Here is a 19,536-nt window from a genome sequence, read left to right on the forward strand (position 1 = left end):
CCTTTTGTATGCTATCTACCTCTTTCCTTTTATGTGGAAAACCTTATAAGTTGTGGCTCTTGGAAGGCTTTTCTAGTAGTGTGATTATTCTGTTATTTAGTGTCGCTTGGTTCTGAAATATCACTACCAAATTACCAGTATATATTGGACATCCACATGCATGAGTCGTGCAAGGCTTTCTTCTTTTCTGTAAGTTTTTTACGTTTCTTTTTCCTCCTTTTGTATTATTTTCCGGTCAAATGAAAAGGATATACATTAATGATTAGGTAAAATGGAACTTTCGCTGAGCAGTACGTCAAGACTTCGCACCAAAAAACGATTAAAAATAAGAGCACCAAACGCATCCCCGCCTTTATATATTTTTAGATGAAATAATTGGAGACGCACAAATATATTGTTATATTGGATTGAATGTTCTGATTCTACCAGTTGTACTAAGAAAATGGCAACCAAAAATATTGATGCAACTTTGTACTTTCGTCAATGATTCTCTCAAATTCTTTTTTCTCCTTTGGCAAATTCTGTTTATTTTATTCATTTATTTTCTTTTGATTTGTTTAATTCAAAAATCTCTCTCTCCTTTTCAATTTTTTATTAGGACTAGTTAATTTTGAAATGCAAAGTTAGGTGGAAGATCGATACTGCCGTCGATATTGAATCCCATGTGGTCTCATTCTTAATATTAAAGAACGTTTAAACTTGTCGTATTTTCAATAAAGCATAAAGGTGCAGGATGCATAATTGCATAGCTTGAGAGCTCGAACCTAATCTTAAATTCTTTTATAAAGAACTAGCAGCGAGCATACATTTTGTGTACGTGTGAACAATTTCTCTTAATAAGTGCATATTTTTTTCAATACTATTATTAAGAGAAGCCTCATTGTCAACTTTTTTCCCTTTTTTTTTTCCTATTTTGTCATCCTTATGTAAATATTGTGTATCAAAAGTGTTATTAAGAAAAGCCTCATCGTCAACTTTTTTCCCCTTTCTCTTAATAAGTGCATATTTTTTTTCTATACTATTATTAAGAGAAGCCTCCTTGTCAACTTTTTTTCCCTTTTTTTCTTCCTATTTTGTCCTCCTTATGTAGACCTGACAGTTTCTTACACAACACGAAAATAACAGGTTTTGGGTCAACACGATAACTAATCGGGTCATTATAGGGTGACCCGTTAATAACGAGTTCTTAACGGGTATGCACCGGGTTCTTAACGGGTATATAAGCGGGTAACACATGGGTAACCCGTTTCGACCCATTAAGAAAAATAAGTTATAATTTTAAAGTTTAATTACTAAAAAAATTATTATAAAATACAATAGTCATATTGTATATATTGGTATATTCTATATTAAATATATTTTTTGTATTATTATTCTATATAAGTTAAAAAAATTAAGTTTGACACGCCCCGACCCTGATATTCCCCGAATACCTGGATAGACACGTGCTGGCCGACACCCGAGGGTGACGAAAGCCATTAATTGATACAAAAGCTAAGAATAAGAAATAAATAAGGGTTAAGAATTTAAAATACAAAGAATTTATAATTTAGGAACGTGCTCAGAGCATACAACTAAACCTAATCACTAAAAGGAATTAAGATAAAATTTAATGAATAAAGGAGTGGGTCCTACATCGAGAGGATCCGAAGATGCTGCTGCGGAAGTGTCTCCACGCCGGGATTAGGTGCCTTGATTCTAAGTCCTGAATGGGGGCGCAAAACAAAGGTGAGTGGACCAAGTTTATATATATAATAATAATAAAACAATTATCAACATATTAACCCCCAAAGTTTAATAGTGAAAACTACTAGCATAGTAAGTGATGGATTTAATAAAAATCCTAGCATGCCAAAGTATCTCAAAAAGCCATATCGCGGAATAACATCGCGGAAAATCAAAACAGTAAATGTCTCGTAAATCGTCTCGTAAACGCGGTGTGCTGCTAGAAAGATCACTGAATAAATATAACTCCCGGCCCAATGCCTGCACCTCAGTCTCTGTGCCTGTAGCTAGAGATAACTCCCTCTCGGCCCAATGCCTGTCTCTGTGTCCCTCAGCCTTTCGCTAGGGATTATTTCTCCCGGCCTACATGCCAACACCAGATCCTCGCCCCAGGCGGCATAGTGTCCACTAGGTACGCACAAATAGTTACGTCTCTCTTAAATAACCACTTCATAGCATAGGTTACCGAATATCGTCTACGCTATAAAGAGGGTTCAAAATCATGTTCTAGCATCCTATCGTCACCTGTCAGATAGTCTACCAGTTCATGGTTTTTATAGAAAATACGATATATTGAAATATAGCTCAGTATAGGCTAACAATTAATTCCTCACCAAAACACGAGACGATAATCAATATATTTAATCAACAGGCTTCACATAAATCACTTCATAAATTCGTAGGCATGCTAATCATTTATGCAATTAAACTATAAAATCATGTAATTTTAGAAGGGGTCCACTCACAAATATTCCTTAGCAGAAGAATCGCGCGAATAAGGATATAAAATTTCTCCACTAGCAATTTTACCTAAGAACAAGAATGTAATAATTAAATAAAAGGATTTTCTAAAAGATTGGGTTTGAATTAAATTAAAATAGGGGATTTGGGATTGGATGGGTTTAGGGTTTTTAATGGATTTTGGGAACCTAGGGCTGTTTGGGTTAAAAGGGTTTAGGGTTAGGAAAAAGGGGTTTGGGCTTAAGCCCAAACATATGCACATACACACACACACACACACACACATACACACACCCACCCACGGGCCCAAAATCACAAAGGCCTTAAGGCCTAAATAAAAAAATAAAGAAAAACCGGGCTTTAAGCCCTTTTTTTAAAAGCCACCGGCCCAAGGCCCATTTTTGGGTTTAAAAAAAATAAGCTAATAAAAATAAAAGAAAAAGGTTTGGGGTTTAATGGGCTTAAGGCCTGAGGGAAGGGAAAAGGAAGGCTGACTGGCCTGGCTTGCCGAGAGAGAAGGCCGGAGCTGCTACAGCTCCGGTCACCTGAAAACTAGAGCTTCGAGCTCCGATCTAAGTACAACCATGAAGAACAAGAAGAGAGGAAGAGGTTTCTACCTTCCAAAAACCATAACTCGGTCGGAGGTGACCGGAAAAAGCTCCCAAAGTCCACGAGTTCGCCGGAAAACGGGTGTGCTCACCCCAAAACGTTTCTGAAGCACAACCTACGTAAAAATGGAAGGTTCAAGCTTCTAAATCACAACCAAACATTATGCTAGGTACGAGAATGAGGGATTCGAGACTTACCCCTACTGAAAAAGGAAGAAAGCTCGTCGGAGCTTTGCTCCGAGCCATCTATCTCGCAGGGCAGGGGTCCCTGGTTCGTGGCGAGTCTCTCCTGATGGTGCTAAGGTCCGAGTGAGTCCATGGGGAGCGAGAGAGATGCGAGAGGTTGAGGGAGAGAGGTTCGGGAGAGTTGAGAGAGAGAGAGCTAAGGGAGAGTTACGGGGGAGAGAGACGAAGAAGAAGGAAGAGAGACCGGGGGAAAAAAAAAAAATTATAAGGTGGGCCCTACGGGCTCACCAATTAAGACCTTAAAACAATTTTTAAATAAAAGTGGGGTTGGGGTGTTTCAATCTACCACCCTTATAAAAAAAATTCGTCCTCGAAATTTAAAATAACATACTACACTGAAAATACTCAAAACACGAGAAAGGATACACATATATATACGTAACGAAGAAATCAAATCAGAGCGGTTGCACAAAAGGAAAAATGCCATCCCGTCGCGATCGGGTTGCAATGATTCCATCTTCCGTGCCTCCAGGCTCAAACTTTCTTTCCCCATCAGTGTAAAAATAGAACACATACTTTAATAAAATATAAAGTCGAAAACACAAAATAATTTAAGGCCAGATAACGTCAAAATAGATAAGTAATCACATATATGTCAAAACTCAAATCAACTTAAAAATGAAAACATAAATACTTTTCCAAAAACATTTGTAACGCCAAAACAATTAACTAGAGTAAATGAAGTTAAAATACTTATATTGAAAAATCAAGACTGAAGAATGAGAGTGGGTCTCGCCCAAGAATTCGAAATGTCACATATTCCGAGAATAAATGTGTCTTTGGGTCGAGTCCAAAGAATAACAATTTCGAATCTACATCAGCTACTGTAGGCGAATCTTCTTGCCCACTTGCTTAACGAACCCAACAAATAAGCTATCGATATACCGGTCGGCCGCCCGTGATATCGATCACACATTTGTTGTCTCGATAAACAAGCAGTAATTTCCTGAGGATGAATAATTTCACACGTCGTAAATTCGATCCTCCGAATACAAGCTCGCACAACTCCTCTAACAACCAATGTTACCTGTAGAAACTTTAGTACCATGTCGCAACAGTGTCATACCCAAACCAAATAAAACAGAAACTGCCGTCGTAAAACTCTATCCAGCACCAAACATCATATTCTCCTCGGTTCTTCCAAATGTGACCAACTACTTCAAAATTTCACCAGTAAAGAACCCATTTGAAGACTGTACCTTGGGATTCAAGAGAACTGGCTACCATGTTAGTAGTAAACCCAAAAGCTCGAACCAAGCAAGCAGAAAACGAGAAGTCATCTTCCTCAACACGCAGTATCTCTTGGGAATTATTGTAGTGCTCAATCCACCTCTCCATTTTTGCTTAGTTGCAGATTTCAAGTCAAACAAGGCCAAAGTTGGTGGAAAGAAGAACGACTTGCAAATGGTCAACCTAAAAACAAAAGAGAGTACACACCTTTCGAGAGAAGTGTAAAGATTATCCAATTCTCGCTTCGGCCGTCTTGTAGTGCCATCTCATAATGCACCAAGCAGATCTGCTAGAAGTGTTTTAACAACCACGTACTCACAACAATAAGGTTCAGAAGTAAAGCAGTGGAAATATGCGTCGAGACGAACACATATCGTTGGAAAATAACCGATGTGATGCCTATGAATTCTAGTAAGATGGTGATGCAATATGCTGACCTTTTGCACCAAAATCTTCACCAGCCTCTTACCAAAATACGGCTCAAACTTCACACCCACGTGGAACTCTTTCTGGTAAGCTTGTGAAAAGGTTATGCTCCCAACATTCTTGTCCAAATCAATAAGAATTGGGCGCACACTTCCGCCGAATCGATCGATCGTGAATTTCTCACTGATTGAGCGAGAAACCATGTCGAGAAGGTTGAAAGAATACTCAAGAATTTGAGGGCCAAAACAAGTCCATTAAAATCTAGAGTACAAGATATTGAGATTTGAACCAGAAACTATGCCGAGAACAAATTTTTTGTTTTTTTTTTTTTTCACCCTCTGTATAATGTTTCGGCACGATCCAGTTCACATTGAGAAACAAACAAGCGAAGGAAGGTAAAGATGCAGAAATAGAAGTCACTGGTTATGATTATTTTGCAAATCATCACAGTATGGTCAACTGATTTCTTAACCAAAAGGAAATAGGTCCAAACTCAGGAATATTTAAGAACTGTCAATAAGATTTGATGAGGCCAAAGACATTTCAAAATTCACAATACTTTATGAGAGTTGTTTCAAAGTTCAGCATTTAAACACAGAACTTGGAATCAACATAATGACAAGAAAGATATGAAACAGCCTGCGTAAGCATGCAGTGACACGATTGGCTACCTTAAAGTGATGCCCTTGAGCAAACCAAAGCTCAATGAGTCCAGAGAAGTTTAGAGTAAAGTTCGATCTTCATACAATGATGAATATGATAAAGTCTCAAGCCATTACACTAAAAATTACAAGACTGAACATTTAGGTTGCAAGCAGAGACTAAGTTCACGTTCTCCGAAAAGTACGCGGACGAGGGACTAGGGTTTACCACCAAGTACTAAACCTGGGTGAAGTTCAAGGAATCTGTTTATCCAAACAAGACTGGATATTCATCATCCAAATCCAACTACAGCAGCAACAAGAATTGCACCTCATTTTGGAAATTAATGAGAATAGCGTCTGCTACTGAGGAATTTCCAAAGATTTCGAAGTAGAGCCGACTCCGCCCCCAATTCCTAGGGAACGCATGTTGCAGAGTGGCATCGCCATTTCGAATCTACAGCTGGTCTTTACCAAACTTCCGCACATTGAGATTTCTAAAACACGTCACTTCCAAGTAATACTGACTCTACCCTTCCTACCCGAGGAATGCACGTCGTAGAGTATAGATCCGATGTTGAAAGTGGTCCAGCAAACCAATTCGTTTCCTATGAGGCACAATCCCGACACGAGTTCTTGAATTTCAAACAGAAGGCGACAATTCAATCCGAGAGATATTTGCACAACTGCACCGACTGGCATAAAATCCGAAAGTCGTGACATCCAAATGATGTTTAAACCGACACTTTAAGAGAATAGAAGAGAATCCTAAGTATGCTCTGAACAAACCACGCTCTGATACCAATCTGACACGCCCCGACCCTGATATTCCCCGAATACCTGGATAGACACGTGCTGGCCGACACCCTCGGGTGTCGGCCAGTACGTGTCTATCCAGGTATTCGGGGAATATCAGGGTCGGGGCGTGTCAAAGTTTTATTCATTTATTTATTTTTATTATGAGAGTTTCTTATTATCATTAATAGGATAAATTTTACTTACATGTTGTTGCCCAAAATTAAAATCAACTAGTATAATATTAGTATAGGCAATAAGACATCCCTACAAGTATGAAAAATGTGAAAGAATATATAAACACTCATGATTCATCATTCCTCCACGAGTAGACAATGGTTACACTTACATTATCGTTTAGATTTTTAAAACCCTCCAAACCGTCATGAATAGTGTTTTTTATTTGAGTATAAAAATAATAAAATTAACAATAATTATTGTAGAAGTGTAAGAAATGTAAAAAATATATATATACAATCACTCGTAGTGACAAGCTTTACAACTTTCGTGAAGGGGTCAACTTCGAAATCCGACACTATAATCCATAAACCTTAAATTTGTATTTAACTGTCGATTGTCATTTAGACTTTATTTTTTATATTGAATTTCATTTAAATTTTTCTTTTTTTAAAACATGATCTTCTAGGGGATGTAGGACGATGAACGGTTAGGATCTTTGATATCACGTCTCGATATTTACGGTTAATTGAAATATGAGTCGACATTATATAGTTTGTAGAGACTTTATAAACACCAAGCAATATTTTCAATAACGGTAAAACTCTGAACATAATATCAACAATCCAAACCGTTCATCTTTTTGTATCCTGTAATTGATCATGTATTCAAAGTTAAGCCCTTTACGAAAGTTGTAAAGCTTGTCATTACGAGTGTTTATATATATTTTCTATATTTTTCACACTTCTACATTAATTAAAAAACTATTAAAGACTTTACTTAAACAATAGTCATATGATAAATGAGAAGAGAGTGCTAATGTAGAAAGCCTCACTGAAAATATCATCAATATAACTCTTGAAGACAATATATCAAACCAAAGTTTCAATACCGTTTCCCATGGTGATTGATGAAAATTGAAGAGTTTGATTGTAAGAAAATGTGCAAGGTTCCAAACCTTAAAACATAACTCCCTTAATTTTGCAAATCTTTTGAACATTTGATATTTTGTAATGTTCTAATGTTTTATTTTTATTTTTTATTATGCTCTTATTTTGGGTATGTAAATATGTAATACTTGAAAGACAAATGCGTTTTTATGTTTTGAAAGTGATAATATGGTATGTATATACTTATTTAGTATTATGTTTTTCATTTGATTATTTATTGGTTTAAAATATATTTTCTTTAAGGGGTAACGGATCCGGTCATATTACCTGTTAATATTATTTGGTCGATTTCGGGTCGGGTCATTTTACCCGTTTATTTTAACGGGTGTTACACGACACGACCCGTTAAGATATCGGGTATGACACAAAAACAACACGACACGAATGCCAGGTCTATTCTTATGTAAATATTGTGTATCAAAAGTGAGGGTAAAATTGGAAAAATAAGTATATGATTGTCATTTTCTCAAAAAAAAAAAAAAGAGGGTAAAATAGGAAAAATAGGAATATGACTGTCATTTTGTCAAAAGATACATAATTACTATTCTGCCCTCCTTTTTGTCAATAGTGTGTATCAAAAGTGAGGGCAAAATAAGAAGAAAAAAAAGGGGGGGGGGAAAAGTTGACAAAGAGGGTTCTCTTAATAATATAGATATAGATAATATAGATAGATAATAGAAAAATGAATCCATTTCCTCTCCATGAATGTGCTTGACTCATGATGGCCATACTTATTCAAGGTTTGGTTTGATTATACTCTCTCTGTCCAATTAGGTTTATACCTTCTGTGTGGTTTGTCTGAGGCTGCAGAGAATCTCCAAAGGGGAGTACAAAAGTGTACAGCACAGAGTGTTGGCCAACTCATGGAAAGAAGCTCGGATGTCTATCGTGATTTTTTTTCAACCTGGCCAAATGGAGAGAAAATATCTACCGTGGACCTCTTCCGGAGCTCTTGTCACCTAAGAAACCACCAGTCTATCGAGACTTCACTGCCCAAGAATACCTTGAAAATTTCTATAGCAAAGGAATAGATACCAAGTCTCTGATTGAGAAAATCACTATAAAAATTTGAGATATCCATCTCTTTTTTAAAGATATATATATATATATATATATATATATATATATATATATATATATATATATATATATGCGCCCTCTATATTAAAAGGGTTATTCTCTTTGTTGGTGCTTAAGCTTCTGCAGCTGCAATTGATTCAAGTTTCAAGCTTTCCTATATATGAAATCTCTGCACACGACTATATCATAATGAATTAGTATACCTAACTGTTTGTACCAAGATACACATTTATAATGAATTAGTGCACTCAAGTATTTCTCGGGAAATATATTATAATGAATTGGTGTAGAAATTTGATTCTCTTGTACAATGTCAACTCTTCTATAATTTGTTTTTCTTATATAAGATACATTTAACCAGTATTTAAAATATCCATGAAAGTATCGATATTCTTGTCGAAATATCTGAAAAAAATTAAGAATTGATATGAAAAGGGAAGGGAAGCGGGTGGGTTGAAATGCAACTTTACCTTGTATTGGCGAGATATAAGAAAATCAATGTATATTAACAATATTTACCGATTCACCATAGAAATTTTGTCAGCACTACTACAAAAAATAGCTTTTTCGAGGAAAACAAGTTTGTCTCGTAAAGCAAAGTTTCGTCGCGTCAAAATTATTACAAAGACGTTTGTCGCACTACAGTTTAAGGGACGAAGTCTGTCATCGTGTCAAGTTTAAAGTTACCACAGAGTGTCGTCATGTTGGGTTTCTGGCAATGATAGGTCTTCATTAGGTAAGACCTTGTGCGACGGATTGTTTAGTCGGGTCAACAAGGACACAATGAAGTTTGCCCTATCTTATTTGGTTTTCGAGTATTTTTAAGTTTTTTTAATTTATAAATATGTTGTCGTTTCAACTTACGTGGGATGAAGGCCTCCAAGCTTTAAATCTTAGGCGACGAAAGCTATTCGTTGTGCAACTGGGTTTTAAACTAATTTTTAATTAATAATTTATTTATTAAATTACATATTTTAATTAATTTTTCTTGTTATATCACATATTTTAATTAATTTAAAGCACAAAAGAATAATTAATATAATTATTATTTATGTTATATATGAAAATGTACCTACAAGAAGAAAAAAATAATAATATCCTAATACAAGAAAAAGAAACTATAAAAGTTGGTGGCCGATGTCTACTAGGTTGGATGGCTCAGTATCTATTGGATGGAGCGATTGGGAACCCGATGTCTGAGCTGGTTGAGAAGCAGATGATGGCAGGGGAATCGAAAGCCGGACAACTAGAGCTCCTCAAACTGCCGTTGTAGGTCTTTAACTTGGGCGTCAACGTGGTGCTACAAGTCCTCAACTTGCGTTGGGCCGCAAATTGCCGCTGCAGGTCCTCAACTTCCCGAGATTTGTGTAGAAGAAAAGGAGGCAATAGTGTCACGGTGTCACATGTTCGCCATCCCCCAATAAACCTTATCAGGCCCACGATCGAGGCTCTGATCTAGGGTATCAGTCATGGACTTGGATTGTCTGCCCTTTAATTGTGATGCCCTCCTCGTGCCCTCCTGTTTTTGTGGTCACGGTTAAGCCACGTTAACATTTTATATTACTATTTCTTTTTGTTTTATTATTTTTATAAAAAAATAATATAAAATATTAACGTGGCTTAACCGTGACCACACAAAACAGGAGGGCACGGGAAGGACACCGAAATGGGAGGGCAGACAATCCAAGTCCATCAGTCATGATCTGAAAACCCGCATCCTCGGTTGGCGTCATGTCCTCGATAAAGGTGTATGGGAAGCTACGGTACTACCTCTTGGATTGCTCTTCTCCACCATAGTAGCCTATAATAATAAGAAAACACATATTAATATTTAATTAATATTATAATATTTCTAAAACATAAACTTACATGGAGCTACTTAGTTGTCTCATTGCCAGGTCGAACATAAACTTCCTTAAACATGTCGATTCTCAAGAACTTAATGTTGTCCTAAAAAAAGTGTTAAGAAATTTATTATTAATTATAATAGAAATTAATAAAAATTACAATTTAAAATTAATATACTTTTACCTATCGTCGCTTCTCTAATTTATAGAAGAAGGGCCTCGAACCAGAGTGGTGAATTTCTTCTCCGACCTGTTGATCTTGTTTGCCTTAGTTCTCTTCTGTTAAACACAAAATGTACGTATTATTGCGTATATTTTTTAAATTAATAAAAATAAGTAGAATATCATTAAAATATTATTATACTTACCACATATTTTGGGTCTTGAAAATGCCTACACAACCACTCCTAATATACTGAGCTCTTTACCAACTCCTGAGGGCAACCTTCTAGCGATCTTTGAATCTATAAAAGTCTTATAATATTTGTGGAGGTTGCTCTTCCGTTGGAGTACCAGGTACGTGGTCCATATTGCATCAAGGTTCTCAACATTATTGTTCGGGTGCAAATATAAAATAAATTAATTAATTAAAATAGAATTAAATTATTAATATTTGTATATATATTTTTTAAGTATGAATGTAAGTTGACAATATTAACCAACAACTCATACAACACCTCCTGCCTCGCCTCCTCCACGTTGCTCTCCAAAACTCTTACCGCATAGGGCAATGAGGCACTTACGGATTCAATTTGTGGGCCAACATGTTATGCTACTCAGACGTAATCAATGTATGATGTTGATAACCATAATAACTTTATTTAATGATTAAACAAATGGAGTTTTAACGAAAATCACATAGTTCTGTTTACTTTAACGAAAAATCATATTTTTACACTAAAAAATTAAATTTTTTACTATTCACTTTACCCTTTATTTTGTCTTTATCATTAAAACTCAAAATTTTCTAATCATTTTCATTAATTTTCTTTTAAACAAAACCTAACATTAAACAGCTCAATAAAATAGCTCAACTGCCATTTTTTATCTTCCACTCTTTCTTTTTCCACCTGGCCCCTCCCCCTCTCTTTTTCTTTGTCTTTCACATCTCTTCTCCGTCCACCGCTCTCTCTCTCCCGTTCACTTATCTTCTCTCCCAACTCTCATCTTCCACCTAGTGCCACCTCCTTTTTCTCTCTTTCTTTCTTTATATTATATTTTAAAAGAATTAATTTCAAAAAGAAAAAAAGTTTAAACTTCTCGCCTATTTTTTAATAAAGCTAATGAGGATCCTATTTGGGTCCTCTTTGTAAGGATTTCGAAGATCCTTTAATCATGTTCATTCATCATACACCGTTCGATCATAAATTATTTTAAAATTTTTATTTAAAATTGAATACAAATAATACCTGACAAAAACTAACCACATAATTAACGATGAACGGATACGGTTAAAATATCTGGAGAGGATCATCATTCCAATAAAGCATAGGTGATTGTGCCCTCCCACTTCTCATACACTCTCATCCCCTTCTATTTTGTGCGGTCACGGTTAAACCACGTCAACATTTTATATTGATTTTTTATAGAGATAATAAGACAAATAATAATAATAATATAAAATGTTGACGTAACTTAACTGTGACCGCACAAATAAAAATGAATAAAAGTATATGAGAAGTGGGAAGGCAAACAAGCCAAGTTGAATCTTACCTTCTTTTATAAAGGTAAAGGATGCATAAAGGTCAATAAAGTTGAAAAGGATCCAGGGAAAGTCATCCATAATAATTAACTTGGAACTTTATACTTTTTAGGTTTAGTTGGAGATTTTCCGATCAATGTCTCGTTTGGTACGTTCATAATCTTTTTATTTACTTGTTCTTGATTTAATTAGTAGATTAATTTTATATATAGTATTTGAATTTGTTGATTAGGGTTTTAATTTTGAGAATAGACTATGTTCCATTGTTGTTGTTTCACGTTGATATACTTGTATAAAGGCAAAAAAGAAAAATAAACATAATTTTATATGGTACTAATTTTAGCTAACCCACCCAAGATAAAAATCCTGGCTCCAATCTTGGTGCGAAGTGAAATGAAAATGTCAACAAGTCATGATTCACAACTTCACTACCATAACTATAGTGTACGCTCATCATACACTTAATTTTTTGTCATATGTCTTTTCACATAACTCTAGTTAACTTTCAAATTAAATGTTACATTTTCAATTTTGATCAAAAAAATCAACCAAAATAAAAGAACATGTGACAGATAATTAGGCGGTGAGCAAAAATGCTTTATAAAAGGGAGAAGCATACATATATACTTAGATAGGATTGAATTGAATGCTCTTAAGTCTATCAATTCTAAAATGGCAGCCAAAATTGATGCAACTTTGGGATCATACGACCGCATGAAGGAAGTGAAAGAATTCGACGAGTCGAAGATGGGAGTCAAAGGCCTCTCTGATTCTGGCATCATGACCATCCCTCATATTTTCGTCCACGACCCTCAAACCTTAGCCAACCTCAAACCCTCATCCAAAAACACCACAACCACCATCCCCATCATCGACCTTTCTAACATCAACTCCCCCGCTCACCGCCACAAAATCGTTGACCAAGTGAAATCCGCTGCCAAAACCTTTGGCTTCTTCCATGTCATTAACCACGGTGTGCCTGTCTCCGTTTTGGATGAAACAGTCAACACTGTCAAAGCGTTCCATGAGCAGTCCTATGAAGACAGAGCCAAGTACTACAAGAGAAATGAAGGAAAGGGAGTCATGTATGCCACCAATACCGACTTGTACCGCACATCGGCCGCAAGCTGGTGTGACTCACTACAAGTGTGGATGGCCCCGGAGAGGTCGAAGGCGGAGGAGATACCTGAGGTGTGTCGGGAAGGGGTGGTTGCATGGGATTTGCATGCAACTAAGGTGGCGGATGACGTGCTGGAGTTGCTTTCGGAAGGGTTAGGGTTGGAGCGAAGGAGGTTTAAGGAGTTAACGTTTTCAGAACAAAGGTTGCTGGTGGGGCATTGCTATCCTTATTGTCCCCAGCCAGATCGGACGGTGGGGATTAAGGCTCATACTGATGGTTCGATTCTGACGGTTCTGTTGCGGAACCATGTTCCTGGGTTGCAAGTTAAGCATGAGAACGAGTGGCTGGATGTGGAGCCTGTGCCTGGAGGTTTGATTATTAATGCTGGAGACATGCTACAGGTAAATCCAACATGATATCATGTTCATATTTTCTCTTGGTTGAACAATTTGTCGTCCAACTATATAAATCCGGTGAAATACTCTTGATTTACTTTCTACCATATAAGAAGTGCATTATTTGTATCTAATACATTTTTTTAATACAATCCAAATCAATTAATCTACCCTAAAGAGGTGGAGGGATGTTTAAATCTGAAACGCAGTAGGTTGAAGAGGAAATCGCTAACTGCAGAATATCTAATACATCACCTAAACACAAATTTGTGTGGTGGATACAATATATTTTTTTCCTATTTTCTCTTGGATAAAAAATTAATGGGAGTTTTAACGAAAAGCCCGCAGTACTGTTCACTTTAATGAAAAATCACATTTTACCTTTTATTTTGTCCTTATCATTAAAACTTAAAGTTTTCAAGCCATTTTCATTAGTTTTCCTAAAATTAATCTCATGTGGAAAATGTTGAGTTTAATTTTCATTTTCATCTTCTTCTTTTTTAAGTTTTACAAAAAGAAGTTAATTTGATAATACTAAGTTAGATTTTTTCTTTTTATGATAACGTTAGTAGTTAAATTGTTAGTTATTAAAAGAAAAATGAATGGTTGAGGATCGAATCTGCACCATAAGCATTATTTGTTCTATTTTGTTTATATCGATTATTTATTTTAATTATGTGTTTTTGGGTGAGGGTTTAGATAATCTCCAACGGGGAATATAAAAGTGTGGAACACAGGGTGTTGGCCAACTCTTGGAAAGAAGCTCGGATCTCTATTGTGATATTTTTCAGCCTAACCAAATGGAGAGAAGGTGGCTACTATGGACCTCTGCCGGAGCTTTTGTCACCTGAGAAACCACCAATCTATCGAGACTTCACTGAACAAGAATTACAGGAAAATTTTTACAGCAAAGGACTAGATAGCAAGTCTCTGGTTGATAAACTCACAATAAAAAATTGAGATGGGTTGTTAATCTCTCTTCCACCATGTTTGTAATTATATCCCCTAGTAATATTTATATATATATGTAACTGGTTTGCAACATGTTTTTTAAGGTTTGTAATATAATTAATAAAAGTTTGCGAATATGTTTCCAATATTCATAGGGCTCTAGTTCAATTTGCAACACTAGGATCAAATTGAATTATCAAAGTTTAACACGGTTGGGGAACTTGAACTTCTAGGTCGAGGTAGACTTGGGTTTTGAGAACATCATCTTGTCTCCCTTGGTGCGGAATTGTACCAATTTCCGGAATATCTCGAAAGAGTTAGCTTGTCTTAGGAAACACTCTAGTAACATCAACGGCTTGAAGATAGCATGATTGATCAAGATAATGACTTGCTCAAGTGAAGGCTGTGGGAATTACTAGGGTTGCTTGGATGGTAATGCTTGAGGCTTGAAGTATGTTTCTGGACTAAATGAAACTCTCTGGAGTTATTTCCTGGGTGGTTCCCTCTCCCTGCGTTTCTTTTATCTTTCTCTGTGTTACCTCCTCTGTCTCTATGTGTTATCCTCTTCTCTAATGGTTTCTCCCTCATTATGTAAGTGAAGGGTTCTTCTATAGGCTTAAAGGGAATCTCTATTTGTGGCATGGTCTTCCCCTCTTTCTCCCTAGCTCTCCTATTATTCCTTTTTTGGTGTAATATAGATGCATTGTTGAGACCTGCAGTTTGCTTTTTCCCGAGGCACATCTTTCCCAGGGCGACCTTCCCCAAGTGCTACTTCTAGTAGTGCGCCTCATGGCTTTCGCGCATTGTTTGTTTGTGTAAGCTGGGAAGTGAAAGTCAACATTAAATGCCTAACTTGCTGAGTTTAGCATGCATATAATGCATGAATCTAGTTTAGTTCTAACTAAAGGGGTTGGCTTGCTAGGGAAATGGGTAAACTAAGCTAGTTCTCTTTCAATGTTGCATGCGTGAAATGCAAAGGATACGGGCTTGGATCTTTAGGCCCCCAAGCAACCCAAAGTCTTCCATGACCCCGATTCCACATAGGCTTGATAACCTTCCGTAACCATCCATATCACAATTCACTTGACAAGTCCCGAATATGTGACTTGAGCTTAGTATGAATAGTGACTAGCATGAGGAAGCATGGCATGATAAATAGGCATGAACATGGCATGCATATACAGCTTAATCATCGTGGCATGGCATGTTTGTAAATATATTCATCATCGATCTTACGCATTGGCATGTGTTTGGACTTGAATGTAGGTTTTGCATGACAATTGGGCCCTAAGACTTGGTTGGATTGGTATGTAATATTTTTTGGCCCCAACAAACCCCAACAATTTGCGATGGAGAGCTGATTTCACATACCTTTTTAACTTTTGTTCATTTTTATTTCTGATCATCCGATTGAATATATCAAACAGAAACAAGTGAACATGAAAGATGGAGAGCTGATTTCACATACCTTTTTAACTTTTGTTACCTCATGCTTAAGAGGTCAATCTGGTTATACATTTTCATATGTATTTGATACGTTTGCTACGTGCTATCGAATTTGCTATAGCCAGCTGATGATTTAAACTCATGCAATCACCGTAGAATGCAAGTGATAGCCTAACTACTTATAAACACATGTAAAATCTCTTATTTTTCAATGTGAGATTTATTCTGTTGACACTCCTCATATGTGACAAATATGAAAAAATAAAGAATTTATTAGTGACACTTCAAAAACTGCATCGTGAACTCATAATTTTTTCTCACATGTTGCGTTCACAAGAATCTACCGCACAAACCACCGCCTCTGCTTATATTCGACCATCACATTATTCGGCAGCCGAAACTTTGTACCTTTTGAATGCAATTCAAAAGAACTAAAAGTTGTCGATCAGCGAAAACAAGACGAAAAATGAGAAACGAGGGAAAAAATGGATAAGGCAACAGAGGGACAAACAAAGGCCTACAACAAGTTCATCAGAAAAGGATGATGAAACAGAAGCAAACATAAACCAAGAGATCAAAATTATCCCAAGATGCATCAAATGTTAATATAAACTGCAGTAATTCAACTCCGATACAAAGCAAATGACTTCAACTGACAAAAATTCAAACTCCAGTCTAGACAAGTAATAAAAATATTTGGACGATAGTCTACTTGATCTTCTTCTTCGGCCTCAACTGCAAAAAAACCAAAATCGCAGTTTCAGTTGCTCAGAACATAAAGTGATTCCCAGCAAAACAGTCATGATCATATACAATTCTACAATCAAATTTCAAATGCAGTAAGCAAGCAGCGACCATAATACATCCAAAGAAAAATAAAAGTACCTGATTGCTGTGGCCACACTTCTTCTTCCTGCAGTTCACTGCCCTTGGATGAAGACGAGCATAGCACCTAACAAACAAGGGAGATGAGAAAAACTTAGATGTCAGCATAACAATCTATCATTTGGATTATCACATAAAAATCAAGTGTTGAAACAATACAAGTGGAAAAACAATGGGAGGATACAACAACAATACACATCCAACACAATATCAATTAACATTGTATAGAATATTAAGATCAATTACAGGAAAAGCCTAGTTGACAATGTTGAAACACTAGAAACCATGAGATTTATCTCAACGTCAAGCTCTAAAATCAAAACGAAAACAATCACATCCTACAATATCTATCAAGTAAACATAGCAACAATAGGATGTTCCACCCATGAACATCAACTGAAAACTGTTGATCGCAGCTGACACAATTAATGGATGGAAATAAATATCGAGACAAGCATAACCTCAATACACTTTAACACAGAAAGGAGGCTAAGTAATTGTCTCAACAATGAAGGATGAACCAAAACCTCAACACAACGCCCAACCCACAAAAATAAACGGAAAGTTGATTAAACGGATTTTCTTATTGGAAACAATCAGAGTGTAACTTGCTCAGAAAAGAAAACAACAAAAAACGCCTAGCCATTTGCCACTTAAGAAAATCCTAATTCATCCAATCAAAATCTCAATACCAAATTTACTAATATCTTCATCTCTGAAACATCATTAATTAATATCGTCAACTAATCACTTAAATTAGGGTCTAGAAGCAACATTAAGCAAGTGTTTTTACATAACAAATGCTATACAAACATAAGGGAAATTTGGAAAAATAACCAAATTTTAGACCCCATATAGAATTATAGCCACCATATTAATTTTATGATAATTATAACCAAAACTTGATGTAAAAGTACTAATATACCCTTAATATTAAGGTTTCTCACAACAACCAAAACAAACCTTTAAACTATCCTAAAATGAGAAATTAATCTTCATCACTTTTTTGTTTTCACTATTCACTTTGCATATGCAATTTCGTATTCTTTCTTCATCCACTGGAAAAATATTTTGGAATGTATGCAATTTAGTCAGTGAAACACTAAATCGAAGTATCTAATTACAAAAATAATAATTAGCTATGGAATTAGTACCTTCTGAAGAACATTCTCATAGGTTGTCTTGCTAATTAAAGAGAAAGTTAATTCAGTGGCCTCAATCTGCAGTAATCCTCAACATTTTAAGGTAGTTTAAAGGTTGTGTTGTGGTTGTTATGAGAAACCCTAGTATTAAGGGTATATTAATACTTTTACATCAAGTTTTGGTTATAATTATCATAAAATTAAAATAGTGTTTATAATTCTATATGAGATCTAAAATTTGGTTATTTTTCCAAATTTCCCCAAACATAACAGCAATTAATCAATGTTCCACTCAAGAAAATCAACTGAAAATAATTAAGCCCAGCTGACAAAGTTAAGAGAATGGAAATTTATGTCGGGACAAGTATAACCTCAATTGCATTCTATCTGAAATGGAGGCTAAGTAATTGTCCCACTAAATTAACCACTAAATTAACAACAAATTAGAACAAAAAGAAAACATTCACACATCAAGGAGAAAAAAAGATAATTACTTTCTGCAAATCATCTTCTCCTGATTGTACTTGCGAGCCAAAGCCATGAGAGAAGGCTCGATAATCCCTCCGCGGAGCCTCAGCACGAGATGAAGAGTCGACTCTGAATCAAAACAGAGCAATCAATTCGAATCAGACTCCGCAATGAAATACAATCAACTGAAAAATCCCCAAAATTTAAAACCCTAAGAAAAAAAAGACCGACCTTTCTGGATGTTGTAGTCAGCCAGGGTGCGGCCGTCTTCGAGCTGCTTTCCGGCGAAGATGAGGCGCTGCTGGTCCGGCGGAATGCCCTCCTTGTCCTGGATCTTGGCCTTGACATTGTCGATGGTATCGCTGCTCTCGACCTCAAGAGTGATGGTCTTCCCGGTTAGGGTTTTCACGAAAATCTGCATCTTTAGGTTCCTTTGGCTGTGTCTCTGTGAGAGGCGGAAATGGCTTCGTTAGGGTTTTATAATCAGCTTCTAGGGTTTCATTTCTTGGGGCTTCTCGCTTGGGGCCAAGGCTTGACCCGGAATGACCCGATGTAATTGGGCCTCTTGTTAAAAAGTGTGGCTATTTGGGCCCTATATAATAGTTTTAATGTTTTCTTCCTCTTATCCTCTACGTATCATTATCGTCGTAGATTTTCGTTAAAATTCTCAACCATTTATATAGTGTCATGTGTCGTTATCCATTAGTAATATCCACTCATATTTTTTATAAGATTCTCAATCATTTATATAATGCCCTGTGTCCACGTATCATTATCATCGTAGATTTTTGTTCAAATTCTCGCTCATTTATATAGTGTCATGTGTTATTATCCATTAGAAATATCCATTCAGATTTTTTATAAAATTCTCGATTATTCATATAGTGCCACATGTCATTATCCAATATTATGATTTCCTATTTTTTATTATAAAAAAGAACCTTTCTTATACCCTTTCTCC

At 36.0% G+C, this 19,536-nt stretch overlaps 2 protein-coding genes, 1 long non-coding RNA gene and 1 other non-coding gene across 4 annotated transcripts; 1 reads left to right on the forward strand and 3 right to left on the reverse strand.

Annotated features, from left to right (window-relative positions):
* Positions 1–1,466: 1,466 nt before the first annotated feature.
* LOC126598684 (uncharacterized) lies at positions 1,467–3,541 on the reverse strand. Its single transcript, XR_007614925.1, has 4 exons — positions 3,273–3,541; positions 3,084–3,190; positions 2,472–2,535; positions 1,467–1,705 (listed from the first exon to the last, which is right to left on the reverse strand). It is a non-coding gene; the product is annotated as an uncharacterized LOC126598684 (long non-coding RNA).
* Positions 3,542–12,787: 9,246 nt separating this feature from the next.
* On the forward strand, positions 12,788–14,782 carry LOC126600008 (1-aminocyclopropane-1-carboxylate oxidase homolog 4-like). The gene is made up of 2 exons (XM_050266503.1): positions 12,788–13,689; positions 14,383–14,782. The coding sequence occupies exons 1-2, from the start codon at positions 12,841–12,843 to the stop codon at positions 14,641–14,643; spliced, it is 1,110 nt and encodes a 369-aa protein (XP_050122460.1). The 5' UTR covers positions 12,788–12,840; the 3' UTR covers positions 14,644–14,782.
* A 1,878-nt stretch (positions 14,783–16,660) lies between these two features.
* Positions 16,661–19,042, reverse strand: LOC126600009 (ubiquitin-60S ribosomal protein L40). Its single transcript, XM_050266504.1, has 4 exons — positions 18,807–19,042; positions 18,602–18,704; positions 16,966–17,032; positions 16,661–16,815 (listed from the first exon to the last, which is right to left on the reverse strand). Exons 1-4 carry the CDS (start codon positions 18,994–18,996, stop codon positions 16,789–16,791), a joined length of 387 nt encoding a protein of 128 aa, XP_050122461.1. The 5' UTR covers positions 18,997–19,042; the 3' UTR covers positions 16,661–16,788.
* LOC126601045 (small nucleolar RNA snoR99) lies at positions 18,389–18,489 on the reverse strand. Its single transcript, XR_007615677.1, has one exon. It is a non-coding gene; the product is annotated as a small nucleolar RNA snoR99 (small nucleolar RNA).
* Positions 19,043–19,536: the final 494 nt, after the last annotated feature.

Source organism: Malus sylvestris, chromosome 14 (genome assembly GCF_916048215.2).
Source record: "Malus sylvestris chromosome 14, drMalSylv7.2, whole genome shotgun sequence".
NCBI classification, from domain to species: domain Eukaryota; kingdom Viridiplantae; phylum Streptophyta; class Magnoliopsida; order Rosales; family Rosaceae; genus Malus; species Malus sylvestris.

Coding starts and splice junctions, on each gene's coding strand:
- LOC126600008 (XM_050266503.1), top strand. CDS start 12,841: ATGGCAGCCAAAATTGATGCAACTTTGGGATCATACGACCGCATGAAG. Junction 13,690..14,382: donor ATGCTGGAGACATGCTACAG/GTAAATCCAACA, acceptor GTGAGGGTTTAG/ATAATCTCCAACGGGGAATA.
- LOC126600009 (XM_050266504.1), bottom strand. CDS start 18,996: ATGCAGATTTTCGTGAAAACCCTAACCGGGAAGACCATCACTCTTGAG. Junction 18,705..18,806: donor TGACTACAACATCCAGAAAG/GTCGGTCTTTTT, acceptor GTTTTGATTCAG/AGTCGACTCTTCATCTCGTG. Junction 16,816..16,965: donor AGTGTGGCCACAGCAATCAG/GTACTTTTATTT, acceptor GTTTTTTTGCAG/TTGAGGCCGAAGAAGAAGAT.